At 47.1% G+C, this 23377-nt stretch overlaps 9 protein-coding genes; 3 read left to right on the top strand and 6 right to left on the bottom strand.

The window, feature by feature from the left end:
- Positions 1-830: 830 nt before the first annotated feature.
- FFUJ_03652 (related to integral membrane protein PTH11) lies at positions 831-2113 on the top strand (the record flags this gene model as incomplete). XM_023575522.1 has 4 exons in its annotated part: positions 831-986; positions 1045-1532; positions 1585-1649; positions 1704-2113. 4 exons carry the CDS (start codon positions 831-833, stop codon positions 2111-2113), a joined length of 1119 nt encoding a protein of 372 aa, XP_023428691.1.
- A 156-nt stretch (positions 2114-2269) lies between these two features.
- On the bottom strand, positions 2270-4208 carry FFUJ_03651 (uncharacterized protein; the record flags this gene model as incomplete). XM_023575521.1 has 4 exons in its annotated part: positions 2270-3167; positions 3232-3609; positions 3665-3965; positions 4016-4208. 4 exons carry the CDS (start codon positions 4206-4208, stop codon positions 2270-2272), a joined length of 1770 nt encoding a protein of 589 aa, XP_023428690.1.
- Positions 4209-6203: 1995 nt separating this feature from the next.
- FFUJ_03650 (uncharacterized protein) lies at positions 6204-7634 on the top strand (the record flags this gene model as incomplete). XM_023575520.1 has 2 exons in its annotated part: positions 6204-6744; positions 6826-7634. 2 exons carry the CDS (start codon positions 6204-6206, stop codon positions 7632-7634), a joined length of 1350 nt encoding a protein of 449 aa, XP_023428689.1.
- A 391-nt stretch (positions 7635-8025) lies between these two features.
- Positions 8026-9250, bottom strand: FFUJ_03649 (related to GPI anchored dioxygenase; the record flags this gene model as incomplete). XM_023575519.1 has 2 exons in its annotated part: positions 8026-8945; positions 8998-9250. 2 exons carry the CDS (start codon positions 9248-9250, stop codon positions 8026-8028), a joined length of 1173 nt encoding a protein of 390 aa, XP_023428688.1.
- A 464-nt stretch (positions 9251-9714) lies between these two features.
- Positions 9715-11031, bottom strand: FFUJ_03648 (related to tetracycline resistance protein from transposon Tn4351/Tn4400; the record flags this gene model as incomplete). XM_023575518.1 has 2 exons in its annotated part: positions 9715-10452; positions 10510-11031. 2 exons carry the CDS (start codon positions 11029-11031, stop codon positions 9715-9717), a joined length of 1260 nt encoding a protein of 419 aa, XP_023428687.1.
- Positions 11032-11785: 754 nt separating this feature from the next.
- Positions 11786-12830, bottom strand: FFUJ_03647 (uncharacterized protein; the record flags this gene model as incomplete). XM_023575516.1 has 5 exons in its annotated part: positions 11786-11910; positions 11965-12117; positions 12176-12479; positions 12532-12741; positions 12798-12830. 5 exons carry the CDS (start codon positions 12828-12830, stop codon positions 11786-11788), a joined length of 825 nt encoding a protein of 274 aa, XP_023428686.1.
- Positions 12831-13686: 856 nt separating this feature from the next.
- Positions 13687-14983, bottom strand: FFUJ_03646 (uncharacterized protein; the record flags this gene model as incomplete). XM_023575515.1 has 4 exons in its annotated part: positions 13687-14054; positions 14113-14268; positions 14318-14846; positions 14954-14983. The coding sequence occupies 4 exons, from the start codon at positions 14981-14983 to the stop codon at positions 13687-13689; spliced, it is 1083 nt and encodes a 360-aa protein (XP_023428685.1).
- Positions 14984-18023: 3040 nt separating this feature from the next.
- Positions 18024-19754, bottom strand: FFUJ_03645 (related to tripeptidyl-peptidase I; the record flags this gene model as incomplete). Its single annotated transcript, XM_023575514.1, has 1 exon — positions 18024-19754. The coding sequence occupies one exon, from the start codon at positions 19752-19754 to the stop codon at positions 18024-18026; it is 1731 nt and encodes a 576-aa protein (XP_023428684.1).
- A 667-nt stretch (positions 19755-20421) lies between these two features.
- FFUJ_03644 (uncharacterized protein) lies at positions 20422-21814 on the top strand (the record flags this gene model as incomplete). XM_023575513.1 has 2 exons in its annotated part: positions 20422-20543; positions 20602-21814. 2 exons carry the CDS (start codon positions 20422-20424, stop codon positions 21812-21814), a joined length of 1335 nt encoding a protein of 444 aa, XP_023428683.1.
- Between the last annotated feature and the right edge of the window lie 1563 nt (positions 21815-23377).

The following is a 23377-nucleotide window of genomic DNA, read 5'->3' as shown; positions in this document are numbered from 1 at the left end:
AGCCGAGAGGGAAGCTATAACATCGGCACATCCAATATCTTTGCATGTGAACAATGGTCAGTTCCCCTCTTTTAACTAGATTACCCCTTGTTTCGCCCCACTAATTCCTGATCTCATCATTCCAGATGCAGTGGAGAGTCTGCCACGTGAAGCCCAGTGTTTCTATACATGGACGTTCCATATTACCTGGATATCCGGATCTACTGGTTCCTTTGGGTGATTCTTCCGGCCACCGGTACTTGTTTTTCTCTTTTGAGGTCTTTATGTTCAAACATTATAGGGGCTCAACGTAGCAGGTGCTTGTTCATGATCAACGGCGCCGAGCCAGAGTTGGTCTAGTCAAACGCGGAATTTAGCAGAGGTTACATCGGATGTACGCCAAATGGGGCAAATCCCCTGGCAGACGCACACCAAGTCTGTCTCAGATCCTTGGCGAGTGCCGTTGAACCTCCTCGAACGGGAGACACTAATTGAATAGTACCGGAACGCTAACGCTGGGCGACAGAAAGCCGGACTAACGGACAGGCTACTATGAAGTGTGTAAGCAAGCTATCATTTCTGTCTGTATCAAATTATGCACCGAGCTATCTTATCTTGGCCGCATACGGGGCACCGCAGCCGTTGCAGTCGGACGGCAATACCGCGATTAGAACGTAATGCAACGATTAGTACAGTGCAAGCATGTATAATACCGAACAGAGCACAATAATTAGCAAATCCACCGTTTCATATAAAGTTTCCCATCGCCCCCAGGAATTTGTTTCTTGGCAGGATTTCCATCCTGACAAACTTTATTTGCGCAGAAACCATCAATTGATCTGTTCTCCATTATGGCAGCTCACATTGCGAATCGAGGGCCGCAGCTCATGGCTGTGAATATCACATTCTTCGCCATGGCACTGGTCACTTGTCTTTTGAGATGCTATGTTCGGTTGTTCATGGTCAATGGGTTCAGGAAGGACGACTGGCTGATGGTCGTCGCTATGGTATGTTGAGCCTCTGGGGCAATCAGGTTTCCAGCAATTGACATTCCGTTTCTCTTAGGTATTCTTCACTTGCTATGCGACTTCGTCGACTGTAGGTGTCACGTTCGGCACGGGAAGACACCACGACGACCTCGAGACCAATCAAATCCACACCGCGATGATGTGCTGGTGGTTCTGCTACCTCGGATACGCCCTCACCATGATATCCTGCAAACTCTCCATCGGCTACTTCCTACTCAGAGTCACAACCGAAAAGATCCAACGATGGACCATCTACCTCGCCATGTTTTCGACTGCCCTCTCGTGCGGCATCTTCTTCTTCGTCACCCTATTCCAGTGTCATCCTATATCGTACTTCTGGAACAAGGACCAAGATGGCAAATGTATTGATCCCGGTGTCGTCATTGGACTAGCGGCTCTCTATAGTGTCTTCGCTGTGGGTTCTGACCTTGTCTTTGCGCTGCTTCCTGGGTGGATTGTGTGGAATCTGCAGTTGCACAAGCGAACGAAATACTCACTGATCCCTCTACTCGCTATGGGTTGCATGTACGTCTCATCTATACCACGGGTGACAAAACTCTACTGACAATGTATATAGTGCTAGCGCAGCCGTCATCGCTCGATTCCCATACTTGCACCTCCTTGGAGATCCCGATTTCCTCTGTAAGCTCAAGTACCGTATGACTGCGTGGCACTCAGCTAACCCATTACTACCAGGGAATACCACTGATATCGCCATCTGGTCAACAATCGAGCAAGGACTAGCCATCACAGCAAGTAGCTTAGCAACTCTACGGCCTCTGATCAAACAAATAGCCTTCCGCCTGAACCTGACCAGCAAGCCTCTATCACTCGGCCCATCTGGCTACGGATCATCACCGCGCACACCTGGGCCCGGGACACCGAGAGCATTCTTAAGTCGAGAGGCGTACACACTATCATCAGTGAGTCGTCAGGATGGCCCTGAGAAGAAAGGGTCGGGGTTTGATTCGAGACAACCAAGCGATCTCAAGCTTGGCATTAAGAAGGAGACCAAGTGGGAGGTCAAGATAACGAAAACAGCCATGAGTGAGAGCGAGGAGGAGCTGCATTCGCCCAGAGCATGGAGGAACAATAACATCGTTTAGAAATACCCAAAGTAAACATAGCACAGCCATACTTAATCTCTTATATAATAACTCTCATTAATTAATCACCATATCGTGTAGACATGCCCTCAGGCATTCTGTGGCTTTGTGTTCTCTGGTCAATTAATTCTCATTTATCACTCTCCTACCAGCGGCTCAGTGAGAAAATCCACGGCTTCTAATAAACTCGATCTCGGCGTGAGTCTCGGGCAATCTAGTTCCTTGCCCGTCCATCTCACACGGCTCCACGTTGACCTGAAACGGCCTCCAGTAGTGAACCTGACCTGGGTCTTCCCCCTCGTACTCTCGAACTCCGGGACTTCCGCGGCGCCATCCTTCGGGAGACTGAGGAAAGTTTAGCGGACTCGAGGTTTGCGGCATATACGGGACTGAGTAAAACGATTCTGTCGTAGGGGCTGACTGGATATCGCGCTGTATCTTTCGCTTCCTGCGGAGTAGCCACAGACCAATAAGAACTGCCAGCGCAACAACTCCAGCACCGACGGCGATGCCGATAATTGCCCCTTTTGACAGTCCTGCTTTCGAGCTTGATCCTCCTTCTGATTCAGAGGCCCTCGGATCAGTGCGTCCATCATCAAGCCTTGTGCGACTGGTAAAAGTTGCCTTCATACTGAGCAATGTGCCTAGATCATGATTGACAAAGCCATAGTCAGGCTTGAGCTTAGTCGCACCTCCATCTTCCGTCCCTCCAATAACGCTCGTCACAAAGCTAGGAACCTTGTACCCGAAGAGACTCGGTTCATAGCCTGCCCAGACCTTCTTGAAATTCGACTTGATCTGGTTCCCTAAATCGATATTGTGAACGCCCCAGACCTCTTCAACGTCACATGTTTCGTCTTTTGGGAATGCTCCGCCGATAGTAAGCATTTGCGAGCCTTGGTTGACAACATCACATGATAGGCTGTGAGATGGGTAGTAGCCTGTCCCATTTTGGTCGAGGGGATAGCTCTTGATCCATGTGAAAGATGGTAAGGAGAGGATGTAGACATCATCGAATCCAGGGCCTTCCAGTCCATGACCTCCATTGATGTATCTATGCAAGAGTTAGAATCCTGAACGAATATGTCAAAGCTAGTCACTCTGACCGGGTCGCTTACATGTTGTAGCTGCTGCGATCCTCCGCCCATACAGCTCCAGCACAGAATCTTGCCCGACTCTCAGGAATGGTTCCGTTTGCCCTCTGAACATGCCACTTGTTTGATATCATATCGTAGAGAAATATCTCATCTAGTGGCTGCGAGACCATGGTGCCATTATCGCCAGGATCCTGAAGCCCACCAAAGTAGACCAGCATTCCTCGGTCACTCGCTGGGATAAAGGTCATGACTCCTTCAGCGCGCTTTGTATCGTCTGGTCCTGATAACTTCGCCCATGTGTTTGTGTCCATCTGATACCGGATCAGATCTGATGTCGCATGTCGTTCGCCGCTCCAGTCAGGCACCGAGGCTCTCGAAAGATAGCCTCCGTAATAGTACCTAGAATATTAATCTTAGTGCTGAACTTTGCAAGCCGTATAGACCCTTGACTTACCCTTCTCCTCGCTCCTTCACAGTCGTACTAGCACCGTAACTGACGCGCTTGATATCATCGGAAGGTGGTCCGAAATCATCCCACTGATCGTACCATATATCATAGGACATGAAGTTCGAAGTGGTCGGGCTACCGCTAAAGAATTCGCCGCCGAAAAGGAATAGACGGTAGTTAACATCATCTGCCCAAAGAGCACCGCCATGTACTGAAGGAACCGAGACATTCTTGCTGAGGTTTGCATGTATCTGCGGCATATTATCCTTGCTATTGTGATCAAGATCGTGCCACATTAACCAGGTATCTAGAATGACGGTTATATCACCCCAATGAAGAGACAGATGGGTTTCATACTGGTATAGTTCTTTGGGTCGGTCTCTAGTGGTTTCCAGTTGATCAGTCCTCCATCGATGTAGAGTTTTCGATCTACCACTGCTGTCTGGTGTCCAAACCGGCGGCAGAAGTCCTTGACGGGATCATGCTGGATTGAAAGATGGAGAGTGGTAACCAAGACTGCAATCGATAACAACCGGAACTTGGGTGCCATTGCATGGAGGATGTTCTGAGCTTCCCGCTACTCTCAGTAGCTAAAAGATTAAGAGAACGATCTTTTGTCAATATGCCATTTCTGGAGCCAAGAGCATGTAAACTGCGAAGAGCAGAATGGTCTTGTTATCTATCTGAATCTGCAGTGCTCAGCCCCCTCGGCCAAGCTTAAACTAGACGCTCAGCCTTACGACTCAAAGGCCAAACGTATAGCTTGTGACATTCTGCATATTGTCTACACCCATTTCAGCCCAGTTTCGTTCCATCCGCTGGCCAGTAATATTAACGGACAGCAAAACTTATTGTACTGAAGGTCACATCGCTCTGTAGCCAAGCCACCACAAATGCGATAGTAGCTACTTGGAGGCCAGTCTTGAGCAAGCCTCCGTTGTGACCCGGAAGTTGGATCCACCCATAAACAGAAAGTGCACGGAATTTTGCAGCGCGGCTGCGGCCTCCAGATTGCACGACGGATCAATGGACTGCTTCTGATAGCTGTACTCGAAGAAAATGCCCATTTAATTTTGGGTTTACTTGTTCTTGGCCGACTGGGCGACACATGAGCTGACTGAGGCTCATTTGATCAAGGTGCGCCCGCCTAGTTCAAGCGATTGATGTCACTCCGCAGAAACGCGGAGATACCACATAAGGATGAACAGTCCTCGATTACGTGGCAGATTATAAGTTGATTCGTCACGACGAAACGAAATTCGGCAAAAGTTATCAGCATCATATTGATTACTTTCTCAGCATGTCATAATCCTGTACAAGATGTAGCTAAACTCCCCATAGGAGCGCAATCAGGACACACTGCAGCGGCGGTTTTATTAGCATTTTGCCTTCTTGGAATTATAACCAAGGTCTGAAACATAATATAGATAACCTGAATACTCATCTTGAACTTAACCCGGCAGTACTTAGAGGCAGAATGCACAACCAAGAGCACAAATGGGGCAAAGCTAAACTGGCATCTAATATATAATATACTGCTTTTAAATAGAGGTAAGTTGCTAATTGCAGACTTAAGATAAGAGGGACTTTTCAGCTGAACGGCCATTCGCCATCACACTATCATATGGGGTTAGCACGTTGAGACGAAAAGAAAAGAAAAGAAAAGCCGAAGCGGCATGGTCGTGACTGGCTTTTATTTGACTCACGTGGCGGCACTGCTCGCACTGATGGACGGTGCGGCGTCTATCTAATGGTCCCGCTGTATTAAATCGAGGGTCTCTCCAGGGATACATGGTTCGCACGATATTGTTGGAATTGAAATGCAGCAATGATGCAAGAGTACTGAAGATATAATTCTATATGGATTGGAATGATGTCTGGACTGCGACTCTGCAAGCTGAAAGAAGCTCAATTGGGAAATATATCCAATAGCTGGTGTAATGGTCTGGTGTATCGCATGGCCGCCCTAGACCTATTCCACAGCTTAACTACGTGTGCTGATGGTTCAGTTGATAGGAGAATAAAGGTTTATGCATATTTACGATAGTCTGGGCAATAGTGCGCATTATTACCCCACTTGGAATATGTCAGCGATGCCTACTACAACGAAACAAATACGCCTCAAAAGCCATCGCCTGAAGCTCAGTGAACCAGCGGACACACTAAACTCAGTATGGGCACGTTGGGCTCTTGTGCTACACCGCAATCGTGCAACTACTGTCCACAGGCCCTTCGAGACCAAAATGTGCACCCTGAAAGGGTTGGACTGATTTTGGCAGTGAGGGTCACGCCAACACATTCCCCGATGCACTCGTCCATATTCGTGATAATATGCTGCAGGTAGACCTTCATAAAAGTATAATTCAGCCATTAAGCTCAGCCCTCTTTAGCTAGCTATATGAAAGCATTCGTGGGGGACAACTATATATAGTCAGCAAGAGTCCGGATGAAGTACCAGACCAAACCTCCGCATTTACCATCCCACTTCCAATCTTATCAAGAAAACCTACCCCTCTTTTACTTTCCCAATCTTACAGAAGAAGTCATGGCAGCCGCTGGTCAGGTCGCTGGCACCGTCGCCAAGATCGCCATCAGTTTGATCGAAAAAGAACAGGCGGAGCAAGCCGCCGATGAGCGCCAGAATCAGATAATGAGAGCCTTGAACAATATACAAGGCACGCTCCAGACCATCCAAGTTCAACAAGAGCAGCTGGCGGATATCGGGATGCTGCACTCCTCCCTCCAAGTAATTGAGACCTGGCAGGATGGGTATCCTACTGCCGTCCAAAACAATGATACAGAGCAGATAAAGAGCTATATTCAAGCCTTTAATAGCAAGGGTGCGGAAGGTGCTGCGTATAATGTCCAGAATATCTTCAATGTTTTAACTGGGCAGGGTGAAGCAGCTTCTGGAGAGTCTGGAGCAACCCCTCTCGTTCAAATATGGCATGACCAAAGCTATGAGAAGATGTACTCCCAGGATGCGCTCATTCTTCAGCAATACCTTGTTGACTTTGACAATGCACTCGCTTGGGCGTTCGCCACGGCGGGCTTTGCTTTGACATGTCAGATAATCGCGTTACAAGGTCAGTCTGTACCGCAACCTCTCTACCCTGGCCTGCTGGAAGCGCATCATTAAGCTGACCCAAGAACAACAGACCTTGCAGACAAGAACATGACACATGAAGAGATCCAAAATGAAGTTGACCAGATCACGAGTCAATTTACTGCCAATGTAAACGGGGTCTTCGATACGGCGTATGAACAATTTCCGGCATTTGTCAAGAAATTCAAGCTGAGCTACCAGGACCAAGGCTCGAACCTGACCAATTGGTTCAGAATGTGGCGTAATAATAGCCACATCAAGAACTACACGCCTATAGCAGGCGGGCCACATGTGTTAAGTCCATTTAATGACTTCCCCAACTCTCTTTCCCTTGCGCAGGCTTACGAGCTCTACCCAGCGCCATGTGACGACGCTGAAGGTATCTACCCTGAGGTAGAGTTCAGATTCGACGAGACAGCCCACCCGCTATACGGTCTCGCGACAATCTACTCGCGAGATGGCGATCTACCTCTCCAGGCGTACAATATTGAAGGGCGCATGGGCTTGACGACGACGGCGGATCCAAGTTATTGGGGTCTAGGGCCTGACGCCACCGGACTTATAAACATCACCTTCAATGTATTGCCCGTGAGCACCAAGTATTCGAAAACTGATGCTCCTGCGTTCGTCCTTTTGTTAAACAAAGGTGCCAATATCGATACCCAAGGATGGCCTTGGGATATCGGGAGCGCTTCTCCTCTCGAGTATTGGATCTTACGCGACGATGGAACTATACAGTCCCCATGGGTGAGAACAGATGGTGGCCCGACGCTGCCTCCTCTCCAGCAGCCAACGGCGCCTGGTCCTAATCCAGTTGATGATGGGCAAAACCAGTCGCAGTGGACACCTGACCAGTTTGTTCAAAACTAGTGGTCCTAAAGCCTGGACTTACTAGTGATAAGACCATCTGGCCTTCTTCCTAAACCTCACTCAGCATTCGACTCACCAGAAGCAACCAGCGAGGTCAGGAACTCCTGCAAATATGAGGCTAGTGATAACACAACGTAGAATAAGTCTGGAGATGGCGAGACCGGCGGTCGGTGGACATATAGAGAGATGCCCAAATTGTTGGTTTTATATAGCTCGCTTTACCTATTCGCCCAGGTGACACTATTTATACGTTTTCCTTTCCCCTTCCTCCATCAGCAACCAGCCCTGGAGCAACATAACCCTGCTGACCCACCAATCACATTCATTCTAAGCTGTCTGAACTATTACTCTGGGGTCTCACTGACCACGAAGAGAGTCTATCTCTGACTGTTTATGCAGAGCGAGTACCAGTGGGCTGGCCAGCAGGAGGGGTTCCGCTGCCCGAAGGAGGCTGCCCTCCCTGGCCACCGCCACCGCCGCCTCCACCAATGCCGCTGTCCAGGGCATGGCCGCCATCACTAGCCAAGTATCCAGCAACACCGTAGTACTCATCCGAGGTGTAGTCGGCAGTGGTGTTGATACCAATCTGAATCCAGGCAAAGATTCCATCCTGAACAGAGTCTCCCAAGTAGACGTACTGAGGGAAGGGGTCATAAGACTCATCAGCCTGAAGAACCGACCACATATCCTCCTCGTTGGTGGTCACCTCGACAGTGTTGGTGTTGTAAGGGGCAAGAGCTTCGACTTCCTCACGTAGATCCTCGGGCCAGAAAAGCTGTCCGATGTGTTGAACAGGGCTGTTGTAGACCTGGATTGTGCCGTTAGAAGAGACCGATGCATTGGCGTGGGTGAGGAGATGAGTATGGGTAGCGCGTCCCTCGTAATGACCGGGGAAGATGGTCTCAAACTGAACAACACCATCGTGGTCGGTGATCTGAATACCACGGAGGAAAGTGGTGTTCAGACCGGCTTGGGAGCTGACCCCGGAGTAAACTCCAGTGGCATTGCAGTTCCAGACATCGGTGGCCAAGTTGGGGACTCCATTGCACGTCGCTACGTCGACGTACTGGACCTCGAGGAACAGAGGTACTCCGTCACAGAACTCTGTTTCGATGACGTTGGATCGCAGGTATTCGCCGACGATGTAGTAAGGGCCAGCGGTGATTTCGGGGGAGAGGATACAGCTAGAGTTGGCGCCAAAGACAGTTTCGAGAGGAGTGAACATGTTGTTGCTGGATACTCCAGTCTTGTTATGGTTGACAGCTTCCCACTTGACAATATCATCTTCATCACGGCGGTGCTTCTTGGCGTCTATTGGAAAGTGTCAGTACCAAAATTTAGTCCAAAGTATCTCGTAGCATACCGGTCTTGATGCCAAGTCTCTTACGAAGCTTCTCAACCTTTTCTGCGCGACGGGCAATCGAACGAGCCTTCAGCTCTCGAGCATGCAGAGAACTAGAGCATGCGTTCAATGACCTCTGGCCCAAGTTGGCGATAGTGTCGCGGGTCTGGATCTGTCTCTTGATCTTCTGGTGATCATGTTTCTCACCAGGATGAGCAGAGACAAGACCAGCGAGAACGAAACCCGCTGAAGCGAGGGACTTGAAAGAGACCATGATGAATAAAGAATTGATGAGTGAGAAGGTTGTAAAGAAGCATATCCAGAAGCGATGAGGCTATCTTTTATATATAATGCAGTTCCTCGGATTGGTGGCTCGGAGATTCAAGGATTGCACATCTGTTACGCAATACCGATCCGAGTGGATCTTCCGCCTCAGCCTTGGTGGCGGCATAATGAATGAAGCATTCGCGTTCACTTAGACCATCCCACAACCCGAAAATTATGTGGGTTTTTCGGCTTTCGAACGTAACGGGATCTAACGTCATCTAGATTAGACATGCGCCACGGAAACATGTGGGGGAAGTAATCCGAAATTTAGATGATATTACTGGTTACGATACGAATGCACTGCCGTCGGAATTAATGTGGTCTTGGTTCGTGACTTGGCATCCCTGGCATAGCATTATTGAAGGGCGAAGGACTTGTTCTTCTGTTTCCAAGAGTTACGTAGCGGTGAGACTAACTCTCGCCGTGAGCACACTTAAAAGCTTCTATCATACGCTGAGCCCCATCATTAGCATACATCATGTCTTCCATGTCGATACTGCTCTGTATATGTTCGTAAGCTCTAGGTCGCATCTCCTTCTCGTAAGCAACAATTGCCCGCTCTAGAGCTTCTGCATCAGCTTTCTGATCGTAGCTATCCCCAGGAGCCCCAGTTTCCGCAATAATTTGGTCGAAGAGTACGAGCGCGTCATACATGGCTTGGTTCACGCCTTCACCATTTGGAGTAGCGAGATGCGCAGCGTCGCCGAGGAGAACAACGCCGGGAACACGTTTCCATCTAGGTCGGCCATCATACACATCTCCATCACTCAAAGAGAAGAGGGTCTTGTCGAGACGATAAAGTGGCCAGGGTCGCCACGGCCCCTCAGAAGCCTCGATCAAACGTCTCAAGTCCTGTGTCCAAGTCTCGTAAAAGCCTCCAGGTCCAAGCATTGTTCTTCGCGCTTTCGCCATATCGTTTGGGTCAGCATCACCACCGGGGCGCGTCAAGGATTCGGGCGCCACTACGCCCATATACATCCGGTAAGATGCGTCAGATAGTTGTTGCACTGCGAGGGTGGATTTGGCACTCATCGCCATGGCTGTTCCTTTGCCTGCTATTTGTTGCGCGAGTTTGTACTCTGAGTTGCCTGGTGATATTCGGCCTTCAATAAATGATTTACCAGAGTAGGTGGGCCTGGCATCAGTGACCTGTGAGTAATGTCAGCTCACGAGTGTGATTAATGCAAAGCATGGACTGATACTCACGAGAGAGCGTACTTTGCTCCAAGCACCGTCTGCTCCGACAACGAGTCGAAAGCCACTCTCTGTCGATCCATCGCGAAACTTGAGAGTTAAATCACGCGTTGGTCCATTTTCTTTCTTATCAATTACATCCAATATCTTTCCCCAGCGAATACGATCTGTCGGCAAAGAACCGAGTAACAACTGTCGCAGCTGTTGACGATCAATCTCTGGTCTATCGTCACCATCATCGTCTCCGAATGAGGCCCGGAACTTCCCTTGAAAGTCCATCAAGGTCATGGTTGTCGCATCGTATCGAGCCAACGACTTGAACTTCTCGTGGAGGCCTGCGCGACGAAGCGCTTCCTGGCCTGATTCATTGTGTATGTCTAGCGTGCCGCCTTGGCTTCTGAGGGCTGATGTTGGAGATGCGTCGCGTTCAAAAACGACATAATTGATGCTTGCGGTTTGGAGAAGACGTGCTAACATAAGGCCGCATGGACCACCGCCGATAATCGCGATTGGTGGGACAGCTGAGACTCCCATGCTTGAGCAGTTCAAGATGCTGCAGGAATGAAAAGTGGTGGAGATTGATTGGTGAAGCTGTTTACATAGATGGGCTTTGGATATTATTTATAGTTAATTCAATTGTAGAGTAGACACTGTAAGAAACTTTGCTGCCTTCTGATCTACCATGCACGGTCTCATCCGATCAAGGTGATTGGTTGGACATTCACCCAGAGGAATATTCGGGCGGAAGTAAAGCCCGAGGAAGTCTGACGCGGATGTCATGCTCACATTTTTGGTGTTGGCCCGGGATTTTCTATGTTCCGACTTGGAGATGGAAATGTCAACCAACAATCACAGTTTAATCTTAATGTTATCAGAATTAAAAAGAAGAATAAATCCCTCGCTAGTTTTAATAGTCTTGAAGCTTTATTCTCTTTGCACTTGTCAAGTCTTTCAGGATGTAGGTTATTCCAACTTCCAAGTGACTGGCTCACCATTTACCCTACAGAAAACCGTGAACGCGAAACATAGCCACGAACGCGTGGGCGACTAAGCACAGCCACAGAGATAAGGTGATACCTAGCCACTGTTTGACACGAGGCAAGCCATGTTCTATTATTAGAATCCAACGAGCCTCAATCGGCCAATTTATTACAATATGTATTGCACAGAGCATGGGACAAGTGTAGCACAGCTTAAAACACTTTTATAGAAGAGAACAGCAGTTACTCTTGCAAAAGAGAAGTAACAAGCCAAGTAGCTGTAGAACCAAGTAAGACCTTATCCTTCCTTAGTTCTTGATCTCAATCACTTCGCTCCTCGTCTCATGCTTAGGCGAGCGATCCACAAGGGGCTTCAGGCCTGGCAGCGCGACAACTGTAATAGCAAGTGCCATCTCCAGCATACTCATAGGGTCTAGGGAGAAGATGTCAGCAGACGAGCTGGTGTTAGTTGAGAGGGACGACTTACAAACAAGATTCTCTTGGCCAGTGCCAACCTTGAGAGTGACAAATCGCACAATGGTAGTGCAGATGGTCAGAGCTCCAAGGACGAAAGTGGCAGTGACACCCTTGGAAGGCTGAAGGACACCCTGGACCAGCAGGATGAGAGGAAGGGCGTAGACTACAAAGTCAGTTAGCATCTGATGGAGTGTGACGTACAGAAGGGATTGCCAACATACCAGCAAGATAACAAGCCAAGTTGAGAGTAAAGTTGAGAATGAAGGGCTCAGGCGCATAGAAGACACTGCAAGCGCCCTCCTCCTGAGACCACTGAACGGAGACATCCTTTCCACAGAAAAAAGTATCGTCCCAAAGAATTGCCATGTATGACGCGCAGACAAAGGCAGTGATGCCGTATAGAGCCTTTCGCATACCGGAGCTCATGCCTGTGGAAGGGAGGAAGTAGGCCCAGTAGAAAGCAAGCATGCTCATCTTGGGGAAACCCATGCCGACATCGTAAAAGTAGTTGGAGGCGAAGGAGATCTAGATGGCAAGTTAGTCGCGTGATGCTTTGTGGTGCTTGAGATGATCTTACCTTGGAGAGCTTGACGGATGTCTCGTACTCATCCATGACACCCATCTGGAAAGTCAGAGTGTCGCAGATGATGAGGGCGAGAGCATCGACGGCGGATAAAAGCAGAAGATAGTCGGACCAAGTCAACTTTTCACGCGCCCGGAAGAGACGAGCGTAGATTCGAAGACCGACAAAGACATAAGAGGCCGCCAGCAAGATCCATTCCGAGATCTTAGAACATGTGAGTACACAACGTGACATGATTATCGACAGCTAAAGTGACTTACCATGCAGTCCTTTCCATCAATGAAGAACGCCATTGTGAAATCCGATTGTCTTCCACTTCAAAACAACGGGAAATAAAATGGTGCACTCGCGGCAGTAGAGAAGAAAGAAAAGGAATTAAAGTTTACAGGACTGCAGGTATACTTTAAAATTTCCCAGTTCATGGTGCTTATTTAATGCGCCGCATGGTTACAGCACCAGTAGCACCTCGGCTACAGAAGGAAAAAAAGAAAAACAGCATCGAACGAGGTGCTGCATAGAATGCTACACTAAAAGGTCCCTGGGGGTGAGTTTTACCCGCTGCAGGTCTACGGCACAAGTCGGGCCAAAGCAGCTTTACGGGATTTTAATAGAGAGAATGACCGGGGTCAGTATTTTGACATGGGGGCTAAAACTGGAGGGGTTGTAAACGAGAGGGGGTTATTGGTCGGGTTGGAGTTCCGTTGATATGCAAACGAGAATAAACCTGGGACCAACGGATGTAACATGGGAAAAGATTTGGACAGGGGAGAGTGTTGAGATAATGGGTGTGTTGGTTGATCTTTGGGTTTTGGGATGGAGGGAGGGAGTCTTTTTGTTAATGCACCAATAAGGGATTCATCGTATCGTCACTTCGTTCAAGGCTCTCACACGTTTCAATGAAACTCTGCATTGAACTCAGAACCCAAGTAAAAAGTTCATGCATGATGGTCTGATCTATGGTAAAGCTGTTGTATTCTATGTGTATATTTATTTATTATACATAACTTGGGTCAGTCAGACCAGCTGTCATGTCACTCTTTATTCCCGGCCATTTCCCATTTTGTTGGTCCATCTGCATATCTAATGCAACGCTTACACCCATCCCACCATCCACAATGGCACTTATCTTACAGCACACACATATCCAACTCACCCCCGTCCCGAATTACCCTGCCAGTCACCGTCTTCTCTTCGCTGGTAGGTCACACTTATGCGGGCCGACTTGTAGATACCTTGAAGGTTGGTCAGCTCCACTTCACTGCCGGAGTCTTCTTCGGCGCCCGCCGCCACGCGTGCTGTCGAGGCGTACAGTTCTCTGCTGTGGTGGTCACGGCCGCTGGACAGCTTGTTGAAGTGACTCGATGTTGTCACTGTACCTGAGTGTTTGTTGTAGCCTGAGCCTGTCTGCGTCGTGTTTTGCTTGGAGGAGCGCAGGCCCAGGCCGTGGAGGAGGGATTTGAGAGCGGGGAGAGATACGACGACGATTGCGGCTGCGATCTCTGTCATGGAGAGGACGTCTGTGGAAGCCAGTAAGAATTAAAGTTATAGAAGCCTTGGATAGAGGGGATCACTCACAAACATTGGTCCAGGCGTGAATTGCCTCGACGGTCGCAAATCTACCGATGCTTGCTCCCAGGGTGATGAGCCCAGATGCGAAGATCGCAACCAGACCAGCCTTGTACCGTCTGCTGAGTTGCAGACCAAAAAGAAGCGGAAATGGTAGGGCAAAGACTGCCCAACGTCAGTGATTACTTGAGCAAATTCACTGAACTGAACATACCAAGCATGTCGGAGATGAGATTCATAACCCAATCAATGCGGAAGACAGTCTTTGAGTCAAAAGTACTGCACTTTCCATCAAGCTCCCAATTGACAGATACGTTGGCGCCGCACCAAAACGTATCCAAGAAACAAGTCGTGAGCATAAAGGACCCCGTCAAAGCAGTAACTCCATAAAGAAACTTGCGTAGCAGCGGTAGTGTTTGTGGGATGAGCTTAAAGTAAAGTGCCAACAGCGCCAGCTTCGGAAAGTACACGCCCGTATCGTAGAAATAGTTTCCCGCAAACGACACCTTCATCAATGTGATCTGGTCCTCAATACTTCGCGGCGGCGCACTCGGATCATATTCATCCATTCCTCCCAAGTTATACGCAGCCGTGTCGGTTCCAAATAATGCAGCGGCATCGAGGAGAGAGGCGATGAGAAACCAATCGCTGACAGTGAGACTCTGGTGTTGTCGGATTGTTCGAAGGGCTAATCGAGCGAGGACGAGGAGCGTTGATATTCCGAAGAGCACGGCCTCGATGGGCTGCATCGTAGATCGCGGTTAGCAAGCGAGTCATGGTCCTGATCTTGCCAAGAAATGCAGATCTTTGCTCAGACAGTGGATCAGGACAGATCGGAATGGTAACTTACCACCACGGCCTCTTTAGCGACACCAGCCATATCTCAAGATGCGAAGCAGACACTTCAGCTCATGAATAAAGAAATTCAAAAAGTGAAGACCAACAATCAGGTCTAACGAGATGGGGTTGGCGTCGATTAAATAAAAAGCCGAAGCATTTCTTTTGTGACGTCCTGCATACAGCCTGTGTGCGGCGGTGCCGGCTCCGAAATCAGCACATGAGAATCATCATTACACTACAGCACAATCACAATGAACAGCATCATAATCTTTCACAAAATACCCAGTAACGGGGCAGGCACACACACGAGCTGACACACCACAAACGTCAGGACCTTTTGTGAGACGGGTATTATATGCAACTGGCTAAAAACTGTCAAATCCAGGGGTAAAGTGCTTATGGTGGTCAATGTCAGATCGCGTCACGACGCCACCAGATACGGGGCGCCGTTGGTTTACAAAGAACTGATGAAGCATATTTTACTGGGAACATGCAGGCAACGATCCGAGTCACTCCATCATTAATCTCAACATACAGATGGAACAAAGCAAGGATTCGAAACGGTCGGCGGAAAACGGAGCTTATTGGACGGCAGAAAAAGCAAGCAAATTCCCGCAGGACTTGTCCTTCGGCCCTTTGACACGTACTGTTGGTAACTGATTTTCATGCATCTGCGGCACAGTTCAAGGAGATTATACGCTGGAGATGCCATTCACCAATTGATGGTGTTGGATCTCGAATAGGGAGCTCGGAGGGACTTCCCCAAGAGATCGACACGCCAGAAGGAGCCGGTAGAAATTAACCCCTGTAGCCAAGAGGTGATGGGAGCATGGGTATTGGCTAATGTGCTGCTAACCGAGGAGTCTCGGGCCGTAGGGGTTTTATCGGTTGCATGCCGCTTTTTCCGAGATTTGAAAGGGGGACAAAAGGCGCTCGAGTGAGAGACAAGCTTTGGTGCAAGAGGTTTATTATGGGCGAAATGTGCTTTGATCAGCGGTGAATCGTCGCCTGGAAATATCTCCACGATTGAAGTGCAGATAACTGGACCGCGAACTTGGCTCTCGGGACTTTGGTAAAAACACCATTCAGTAGCCGAAAGGTTTACATGCAAAACATACAAAAAAAGCAAACACAATGGGCTGATGTAACTGACAATCATGCCATGCCCCAAAAACCAACCTGTCTCAAAGCCGTTTAGTCAACATTATAAAACCTCCTGCTAAACACTGGTCGAAACGGAATAACTGAAACAATCCCAGGTCCGTTCCCACTTGGTTCTAGAGCTTCTTCACGACGTTGCAATTTTTAACCTTAGCTGAAAGCTTGTCTTTAGCCTTTCGCAACGGGCGGGCGCAAGACTTATTACCTTATTTGTCTAGACCTGCCGAGATTACGAGGCCCTTCGCGAGCCTCGGAGACTTCTTCGTCTGGATTTATTCCCCGGCGCCGAAGTAGTAATTTATTTAAAGTCTCAGAGGGACGCTTTATACGTCGTATCTTGAATGGAGATCTGTCGAGTTTTTTTCGCAGTTGAGGCTTTTGATGAATCCGCTACGGCTGAAGGCGAGGTTACATCGTGCTTCGGGTTCGCATTCTAGAGACCCGAGACTTGCCGCAGAAGCAAAAAGTTTGGATAAAGTGGCACGTTAAAGCATAAAGCGGAACCGATTATTAACTGCAGTTCAATCGCGCGCTGATATCTTGCAGAGTTTGACATACCTTGACATCCGAGTAACACCATAAAAGTAAACCTTATCTTGAAAAGTCGGCCTATGCTGCCACATCGGCTTACAAAAAGCTCAAACTTTCATAGTAAGGAGAGTAAACAATTATGAGTGACTACGCTGAGCCGTGTGCACTTTTCTGTTATGAATTCACACCCCCTTAGGAAGAAACCACACTCCCTTCGTCTATTCTTTCCTGATCTTGTTTGCTTGACTCTGCTTGACAGGTCTGCGTGGCAGTTGACCCCTTCTTCAAGTGTTCGGCGGCCTAGTTTCAACGGCTAAGGCATGGTCTGTCAACTCGAGGCTGTTCAATATAAGTAAGTGGCCATAAAACCAGCGTTTGGTGTGCTCTGTTTGCCCCTTTACATCGATCTCTTTGTCACCGTTGTAAACGTGTTATGGTATATTATACCATATATATTTTTCGTTCGCGGGGTCATATTCATCCAGTGAGACGTGTCGTCGAGACTCAGTCGTGTACAGAGGTTACAAAAGAAAGAGGTTCTCGGGGCAGTATACGGCTGCGACGGTAGGTTATGCAGTATTTGAGCTGCGAAAAAGGGAGCAATCCATTTGAAACCTGTACGCCAGCGTCACCAGAAAGTTGCGCAATTGACGGCTGCTGTTGTTACATAGGCAGACAAAGCTACTGGGGTCGATCGAGGCAGTGGTGAGCTGCAGATAAGGATAACGGTAAGGATAGAATGGCCCTCGATTGTCAAGCGGCAGGATGCTATAAGCGTCATCCAGGCAGCCAAGTCTGTAAATACCAGTCATATAGGCAAATCGAAAGGAGGACATGGAGTTTTAAATGTTAAAAGTCTACAATTCCATGCTGTCATGGTGAAAAGAAGTCGTAGATACCATATAGGAAACAGTGACTAAAAGCGATATTAAGACCTTACAAAGCTTAGCATCATTAGGGACATTTATCATAAATGTTAACTCTCTAGATCTCTTTGTTCTGGCAACCGTCAGGGTCCTGCTAGCCTTATAGCTATCTTTACTGCCATTTTTGCCTTTAAAAGCTTTTTTGACCTAGCTAAGTGCTAACAGCAAGTGCCAAGAAAAAGGTTTTATAGGAGAGAGCTTGATTAGCGTATCAGTCTTTAGCGTTGATCCGGTCTTGGGTAAATTACCAGGAAGCCCGAGAGATCATTTTGCTAGCTATATATTCTATATCAGACAACTTGAATTCGTATTTTTTGATTTGCTTGATCTAAAAGCAGATTATGTCATGTTTAATTGATTCGATTTCGTTTGTGGACAGTGCTGTTTGAAATGTACAAGACCGGTTTCTGTGACATCAGAGTACAAATATTCATGGTACTTTGCTCTTGAGAACATTCTGATCTATTCTTTTAATAAAGCTGCCAGTTTCGTGAAATCGGGCTCGCCTAGGCCCGTTGCAGCATCCCACCCTGCGAGAGCCTCCCAACCTGTCTCAAAGAAATCACCGTCAGCGCAGCCTGTTGTTTCACTACCATCTTTGACATCGCGAAAGACCGAGCTCGCCTTTGCTGAATAAAGCAAAGGATTGAGGAATCCCAATGCAGGTTTCTTTGCCCGGAGCCGCATGTCGTTGACAAGCGCAATCATAGCTGCAAACACAGGTGCAGATGCGCTCGTGCCGTCATGAGTCGACGGGTTGCCTCCGGTGAGTGTCAGGTAATTATCGCCCAGAAGACTGATGTCGGGTTGCGCACGGCCGCTGGCGTTGTAAAAGCCCTTGTGCTTGCCATGTAAGGCTTTTATATAACCGGAGACAGCCTTGTCTTGCCAAGAAGCACGTTTGAAGACATTTGACATACCACCCGAGCTATACGAAGCTGCACCGCCATACTCCGCCGTAGCACCAACAGAAGTCATCCAAGGACAGCTCGATGGGAATGAGGGCACAAAGAGTCTCTTTTTGCCGGACACTCCAAGACATGTATTTCCGTCTGTTCCTGCTGCTCCTCCGTCTCCAGAAGATCCGATGATGGAAATCCCACGGGTAGCAGCTTTTGCAAATAGATCGCAAACGTGTTCCGCATACGCAACTGGTACATCCTTCTCATCGTCGTTGTAAGATATAGAAATGACCTTAGGTGGGTTTTTCAAACCTAGCACATAGTCAAAGAATTCGGCATAAGGCTCATTGCTGTCCGGTGAGACGGGTGCACTCGGAGCTTGCCCGATCTTGGGCGCATGGCCGCCTACCGAGTAGAAAGTGACGGGGAGCGGGCCAGTGAAAGCCATTGCGTAGTCAAGGTCAAGTTCAGCCTCGACCGTGAGCGCACCGCCGTCAGCCGGAGGCTTAAGGGTACCTCTGTTGATAGATGCGACATTGATTGAAGGGATGAATTTCGGATTCCTCATATCATACTCTGTCAAGAAGGCTTTGACGTCTGTGATATTGGGAAAGTTGTTCAGAAATCCAGCTATTGCAATTGTGCTACCCGATTTACCGTCAGATGGGCTGTAATGAATATTATATTGCGTGCGCAGCTGAGATGGGCAGACGCTGTTGGAGCAATTACTAGGCCCAGTGGGTACACGCTGTCTTGCTTGAATCGTTTTTGGAGCCGGTGCTGATCGAAAGAAGTGTACTGTAGGATATATATAGCTGATCGCGTCCTTTTGTGTGCTTGGAATGCTATACTGAGTCGTGCGAATCATAGTCCGACCAGTGGCCTTGTGTTGGAAGTGGTAAAATGTAGTGTTCAAGACCCGGTTCCAGTCAGCAATGGCTGTTATGACATCGACGTAATCGGGACTCGTAGTGTAATTGGATAAGCCCTCGTCTTCAAGCCAGCCGGTCACTTTCGCTGAAATGAAACCCTTTTTAGGTAAAATAGCTCGCAACTCATGAGCTCCTAAAAACCGGCCATATTGATTGGATTCAGGATCTGATACTTCTTGTGCCACCTTGAGATATGGCTTTTCCAGCTCCGCCAGATGAATTCTCAAGGACAATGATTCATTCTCAGGCGCCGCTTTCAGTTGTACGTAGCCATTTGGGGGATTATGAAGAGACTCGTGCCTGAGAGAAGTACAGAATGGAGAAAGCGCCAATGTACAAGCGAGATGTCTGTGTCGCATGATGGGTAATAAAAAGCTATCGACGTACGTATGACAGGCACTAGGCAATTGGGAGGAAACGGGTTCAGTGATTCTATTACAATTGATGCTGTGCTCCATACGGATGGGACCACTCTATTATGTGACGAGGAAATGTTCTGAGATACCGACCTAAGGTTCAGGTGTTTAGGAAGTCCAAATCACATCACGATAATGCGGTTCTCGTATAGATAAATCGGATAGAGATGCTCGGTTGAGAATTCCATTATCTCCTAAGTGACAAAAATAGAGCCTTTCACAACAGTCTGGTTATGAAAACATGCATGATTGGATATGATACGAAGTCTTGTAGATCTTCCCTGATCCTCATCCGACATGGGAAGGATTTTATCCATTGACGGACTAGTTCATGTCGCAGTCGCCAGCGCGATTTAAGTTTGAATGGTCTCCAATACGAGAGATCGACGAATTTAACTGGCAATTTTGAATCTGCTGTGCCCAAGCTTCGGCACTCGGCAAGAGTTTCTAGGGGGTTTACCAATTGATTGGATGATGTGAATCTCGACATGGTCTAGGCTCTTCTTAGTATGTAGCCCTCGTATAGTCTGTTCGGTATTTAAATTCCACAAGAATCATGCAATTCGGTTCAGTCATATCTCATACCAAAACCTACCACTTATTGGCCAAAATGTTTCTCACAATTAGTCTTCTCTCAATCGCATCGTTCCAAGGTGCAATTGCTGCCTCTCCACCACCACAGCCTCAATCTCCCATCATCCCCATTTCGTACAGCTACGGGGGCTATCCTCGGTGAGCCATGCTTGTCTCCCATCTTGAAGTCATGCAAAAAATAATGCTTGTATCGTAGCATCCAGGCCGACATCAAGTGGGGTACACCGGGACAGTCTCCCATTCCCACAATCTTTGACACCGGCTCTCCCAGTTTCTGGGTTTTTGGTCCCAAGTCGACCATCAACGATGGCTCCGATGCGCATTACGTGCAGGGTCCTTGCAACAAGACCGTCAAGACTTTTTACAATTGGCCCAAGTCAACTTCACATTCTAAAGGAGGCCCTACCAAGCCCAAAGGAGGATCTTTAAGCTACGCCTATGGCGGTAATGGCAAGCTCATATCAGCATCGGGCCTCATCAACGACACATTCGCCTTTTCCAATCCAAATTTTGCCAAGTTGACTAATAACCAAGTGGCATTGGCGGATTATGCACAGATCACTCAACTCGACGACAAATGTAAGATCCCCGAAAGTGATTTTGATCATAGCATCCTTGGCCTGGCACCACTTTCGCAGGGTTTCTCTGGACCGTCTTTTCGTGATAATCTGCGTCGTACTGGGAAAACGCGTTCTTCTTCTTTCACAATGTGGTTTGATCAACAACCCAAATCTGTCAAGTCGTCATACTCCGGCGCAGCCGTATTCGGTGCCGCACCTATACAAAAGAAGTATATCGGCGAGCTCGTACGCATCAAGCAGGATTACCCTGAGGATCCTTATGTGGGATATTATTCGGCTCTGCCGGAGCTGACAGCTACATCGATTCGCAAGCCGGGCAAGCCTGTCAAGATTGGTCTAGCGGATCCTTCGGTCAAGCGGTGCCTGCTTGACTCTGGCACGGGTGAGGATCGTGTGCCCTTTAGTGAGAAGGAGATCATCAAGGCAACCGGGCTAATCCACCTGCAAGTCCCGTACGTAATTGCATGGAACGGGACTTGCGAGTCGATTCCACGTACTGCCACGCTCAACTTCACATTCGCCGGAGTTACCAAGGGCAAGCGCGTCACTGTTGCTGTCCCTATTCGTAGCTACGCCCGTGGTGAATTCGATGGGATACCTGGGTACGACACTTCCAAGGTCTGTGCCTTGAGCCTTTCGGGCGACGAGTTTGGTGACTGTACCCTTGGTGCTCCATTCTTCACAGCTGCTTATGCCGTTTTCCACGATGATAAGAAACAGATAGCGCTCGCTCAGGGTGGTGTTTCCACTGGAACAGGTGATTCTGCAGTTGGAATTGGTCGTCTCACGCCTATCCTGCCGAGTTCTAACATTCCGAATTCAGTTTAAATAAGTTTACAGTTTAAGAATTCTTTAGCATAAACAGTAAATAGGTTTTAAGCTAATGTGTATAATAATAATAAATATCCTAAATTTATATATATTTATAGCCATTTTAGGCTTATTATAAACTCCTTATAAACTTTAAAAATTTCAACTTTAAGGCAATATAGTTAATAAGTAAGCACTTTAAATAAGTAAGTAAGTTAGGTAGCCTTTATTAAAAAGGGTATATTAAAAGAGAAAGGCTATAATTTAAATATAAAGAGATATCTATTAAAGTAGTACTAAATAGGCATATAGCTTTTTAATATTTACTATAAAAGTGGTAATAGTATAGAAGTATTAAATGCTAGTCTTTTAAATTAACTTAAGTGTGGTTTTTAGTAAGTTATATATGATGGTTGTGGGTTTCAAACAGGAAACTAGTCCGTATTAGGTTTTATATTTGCAGAAACGTAAGGTGTGTATACTAAGCTTGGCTTAATTATTACGTCTCTTAATAATTAAGTAATGCATATTAGGCTTATTGATATAAAGAAGTTTTATTAATAGCTGGTGAGTTAAGTTCTATTTACTGCTAAATGAATGTATATATATACTGTAGTGTATATAAGTCGAATGTAGTTAGTTTGACTCTATTTGTGTCTATTTGTTATGTAAGTTAAATAGCATGCGTTTGACTGTTATAGGGTAGGTAGCTTTCAATTGGTGAAAAATAGTAGGGGTGTATATACATGTGCGTAAGACTGTGTTAGGTTGTAATATAATCTCTCCCCTCTTTAGGGTCTTGTCCTTAAGGCCTATAAGCGACTAAGTGTGGAATTGTCAGTGTATTCTGAACTTACTTCTGTAAATATTTTTCCTGCTGATAATATATCTAGCTGTGTCTTTAAGCGTGTTAATTGTCCTAAAATAGCTTCTAAATGCCGTAAAGATATTTCTAAATTAATCTATAAATTTGGTTTTGAGATGCCTTGTTATTTGGCTTGTTTTTAGGCTAACCGTCTATAATATATAGTGGCTAAGGGCAAGCAGTAATGCAATTTTTGCATCTTTAAGAAGTATACTAATTGTGATTTTGGGGGAGTGACTTTTTAAGCTTGTTTGTCCTTCTTTCTTCTATATTCCCTTACTTACTGACCTGGTAGTTATGCGTATATTGCGTGAAAAAGACTGTATTAATGAGTAGAAAGAGTAGGCTGAGGCTAATCTTTAAGAGGCTTTGGTGTATCTGTAGCGTTTATGTCGTTAAGAGAAGTATCTTTATGAGAAGGCTGCTGAAATGGTTTGTTGTGGTTATGAGGATCTTAATGAGTTAGAGGCGTTAGAGACTTAAGAGTCATCTGATCGTTAAGCTGCTAAGTTGTCTGCGCTAAATGATATTTAATTGTTAGAAGACTATAGGGTTATTGACTGGAGTTCTATGCCTGATTCCTTTTTTCTTAGAGTTAATGGAAGTTCTTTAGAAGTTACTGGGTATTAATGAGGTATTTTGGTAGTTCCTATATATTTTCGCTTTCTAGGTAGTTTTTCCATTTAATTAGGTACCTTATTTATCTATTAATTTTT

Source organism: Fusarium fujikuroi, chromosome FFUJ_chr03, assembly GCF_900079805.1.
Source record: "Fusarium fujikuroi IMI 58289 draft genome, chromosome FFUJ_chr03".
Taxonomy (NCBI): Eukaryota; Fungi; Ascomycota; class Sordariomycetes; order Hypocreales; family Nectriaceae; genus Fusarium; species Fusarium fujikuroi.
The sequence above is the reverse complement of the archived record's forward strand: the minus strand, read 5'-3'. Positions and strand labels throughout refer to the sequence as shown.